Consider the following 2,766-nt stretch of genomic DNA (forward strand, 5'->3'; position numbering starts at 1 on the left):
CATTGAGGTGATATTATCGTTGAGGTGATAGGCCCGTGCGGAGCACGGGCAATTTCATTGAAATTCTGCTACAGCAGCCGTTGGGCCCGAGTAATACGAGCACTCTTACTAAGAACTCTGTTTCCAAAGGGTTAGCCTCCAACTAGCCTCGAGTATAACGTCGCTAGCGGCACTTTCAATCTGACTTGCTTGTAGACTCATAGAAGCACTCGAAGCTCGGCTCACACGTCTCGAAAATGGTTTTACTGGAATGTCTAACAGAGTCAGCACGATTGAAGATGTGCAGAACAAGGGAACTACGCATGCATCCTCTCTATCGTATTCATCTGGAATCCCGAGTGATGTCCCACTTTCACAGGCGGAGGATAGTGAAAGAAATTTAGCTGACCTTGAAGATCCAACTGATGGAATGGGCTCAATGATCTTTACAGATGAAGAAGACTTGAGATTCTTTGGTAACAACACTACTTCCGGAGTGTTCCATGTCTTACGTGACTAACTGGGTGCTTAGGACCATCCTCTAATATATCGTTCACACGTCGTATTGTCACATTAACAACCGCGATCTTGAAAAAGGCTGCATCAATGGGCAGTCCAATATCCCCCGAAGAATACACCATAACAAGTCACATCCCGCGTATATCTCGGCCCCCATCTCCGATACCGATTCTTACTGGTCATGTTGATGCTGCTTCAATTGGAAAAGAACCGTTCATACTGCCACCGGAACAAGACACTCTCCACCTTATAGAGCTTTATTTTAGTTCAACCGGAACTCTTTTTCCATATATCGACAAAGAAGACTTTCTTCAGACTTATCGGCAGCTTGTTTCGACAAACATCGCTTCTGTGCGGAGGTCGTGGCTTGGCTTGCTCAACGTAGTGCTTGCAATGGCAACGAATGCTAACACAGGTCATGATGTAACGCTATCTGCGCAGGAGCGTACATCCAAGTCAAATATCTACTTTCGCCGCGCTTCAGCTCTTTGTGATCGACAGATACGGCATGGCACAAGTGTTGAGATCGGTAAGCAGAGATGCCCTAGCTCTGCTTGACTATGAGTCTCATAGTGTATGTGTAGTCCAACTCCTGCTCTTGATGAGCCAATACCTCCAAGGTTCCGAGCGTTCGGTTGAGACGTGGAATATCCACGGCCTTGCTGTGAAGGCAGCTTATCAATTAGGTTTGCACTCTTCGAATGCTCTCCAGCAGTATCCGCCTCGAGAACGTGAGTTCCGCAAACGAACTTGGTATGGGTGTGTTATGCTTGACAGGAAAGTATTACGAACCATTTCAAAATCTGTTCTAACCTACTCAGAACACTAAGTATGACGATGGGACGACCAATTTCTATCCCGGAGCACTTTGTTAAAATTGAACTTCCCCAAATTCTTGCAGATTCAGAACCAGAAGATGAAATGAGCGTACAGTTCTTCACAGCGACTATGTTAGTACAGGAAAAAGTATAGAAAAACCCTATCTCTGACAATCTACAGAACACTTTACCGGATCATGACCGATGTCCTTGACTTTCTATACGGAAGCAATTTAGGATGTGAAGATCATCTTGATGTTTTCGAGGCTGCCTCTTACCTCCTAAGATGCGAGCAAAAGTTTTTCTCCTGGCAGCGTGACCTGCCAAAGCGAATATCATTGATAAGACCAGAAGATATAGAGCAAGAACCAAACGAGTTCAAGGTTATGGGGCTGCGTATTATATTGACACTGAGGTTTCTAAATTTGCGCATACTTGCACACCGACCAATACTCTGTCTATACTTGGAGAGCCTGGGAGCATCTCAGGTAGATCCTTTGCAGTTAGCTACATTGCGTCAGGTTGGAGCGAACAGTGTCCAGCTTTGTGTTCAGTCGGCGACCACCATTGTCGATATCACCAGCTGGGCGTTGAAACACAATAGTCCCCGCCGAAATCTGCTTGGTGCATGGTGGTTTTCACTCTACTATAGTAAGTCGCAAAGATCTATCCGATATCCCTTGAGCTTGAACTCACCTTCACAGCTTTTAACGCATCACTTGTGTTATATTCTGCACTGATTATCCAGCACCAAACAAAGCTATGGGACCAGCCAATGGCGATGGAAGAGTTGCATCTGTCCATAGAATCTCTTCATCGCGCAACGGAATGCCTATCCCGGATTTTCAAAGGAAATAGAATGGCAGAAAAGTGTGTTCGGTATACTTCTGCACTTTCAAACTGGGTGTCAGTGATGTGTAAGAATATCAACCTTTTCCCAGAGTACCACTCATTAACGGGGCGTATAGATATTTCAGAAAGCAATTCTGCCGTCGGAATCCCTAGCATGCTCAATCCTTCATCCAACAGATTTGCCACGCAAGGGGTCTCTGATGATATTGCGCAGTCGCACGAACACTTGCATTTTTATGATTCCACCGACTTACACTTAGGGCTTGACTCCGGCGAGCTCCTAAATCCATCGGATTTTAGCTTTTTGTGTAGATACTCAGAACCGAATATATGATAAAATCTGGCATCAGGTTACGTGAACTAGTAGATCAGTGGGTTTTTCATCCACATGATCAATCGATTGCACAAATGACACGTTTCGAGAAAGAGATAGTATCTGCTACATTTTATTTACTGTTAATCTAAGGCCATAATAATCTTAGTAGGTTTGTCTCAAGGTTTTTTTTTCAGACTATCTCGCGACCTGTCCGCGCGCTCATCAATAGGTCACTATATTGCTCTACTTGTCTGCACTATTCACATGCGCCAGGCTAGCATC

The 2,766-nt window shown here is 44.9% G+C and overlaps 1 protein-coding gene across 1 annotated transcript; it reads left to right on the forward strand.

Annotated features, from left to right (window-relative positions):
- Positions 1 to 89: 89 nt before the first annotated feature.
- COCMIDRAFT_111318 (uncharacterized protein) lies at positions 90 to 2,502 on the forward strand (the record flags this gene model as incomplete). The annotated part of the gene is made up of 8 exons (XM_007695762.1): positions 90 to 130; positions 196 to 455; positions 512 to 1,027; positions 1,083 to 1,257; positions 1,320 to 1,448; positions 1,498 to 1,967; positions 2,021 to 2,233; positions 2,285 to 2,502. Coding segments are annotated over 8 exons (2,022 nt in total), but the record flags the coding sequence as incomplete, so codon positions are not given.
- Between the last annotated feature and the right edge of the window lie 264 nt (positions 2,503 to 2,766).

Source organism: Bipolaris oryzae (genome assembly GCF_000523455.1).
Source record: "Bipolaris oryzae ATCC 44560 unplaced genomic scaffold scaffold_437, whole genome shotgun sequence".
NCBI classification, from domain to species: Eukaryota; Fungi; Ascomycota; class Dothideomycetes; order Pleosporales; family Pleosporaceae; genus Bipolaris; species Bipolaris oryzae.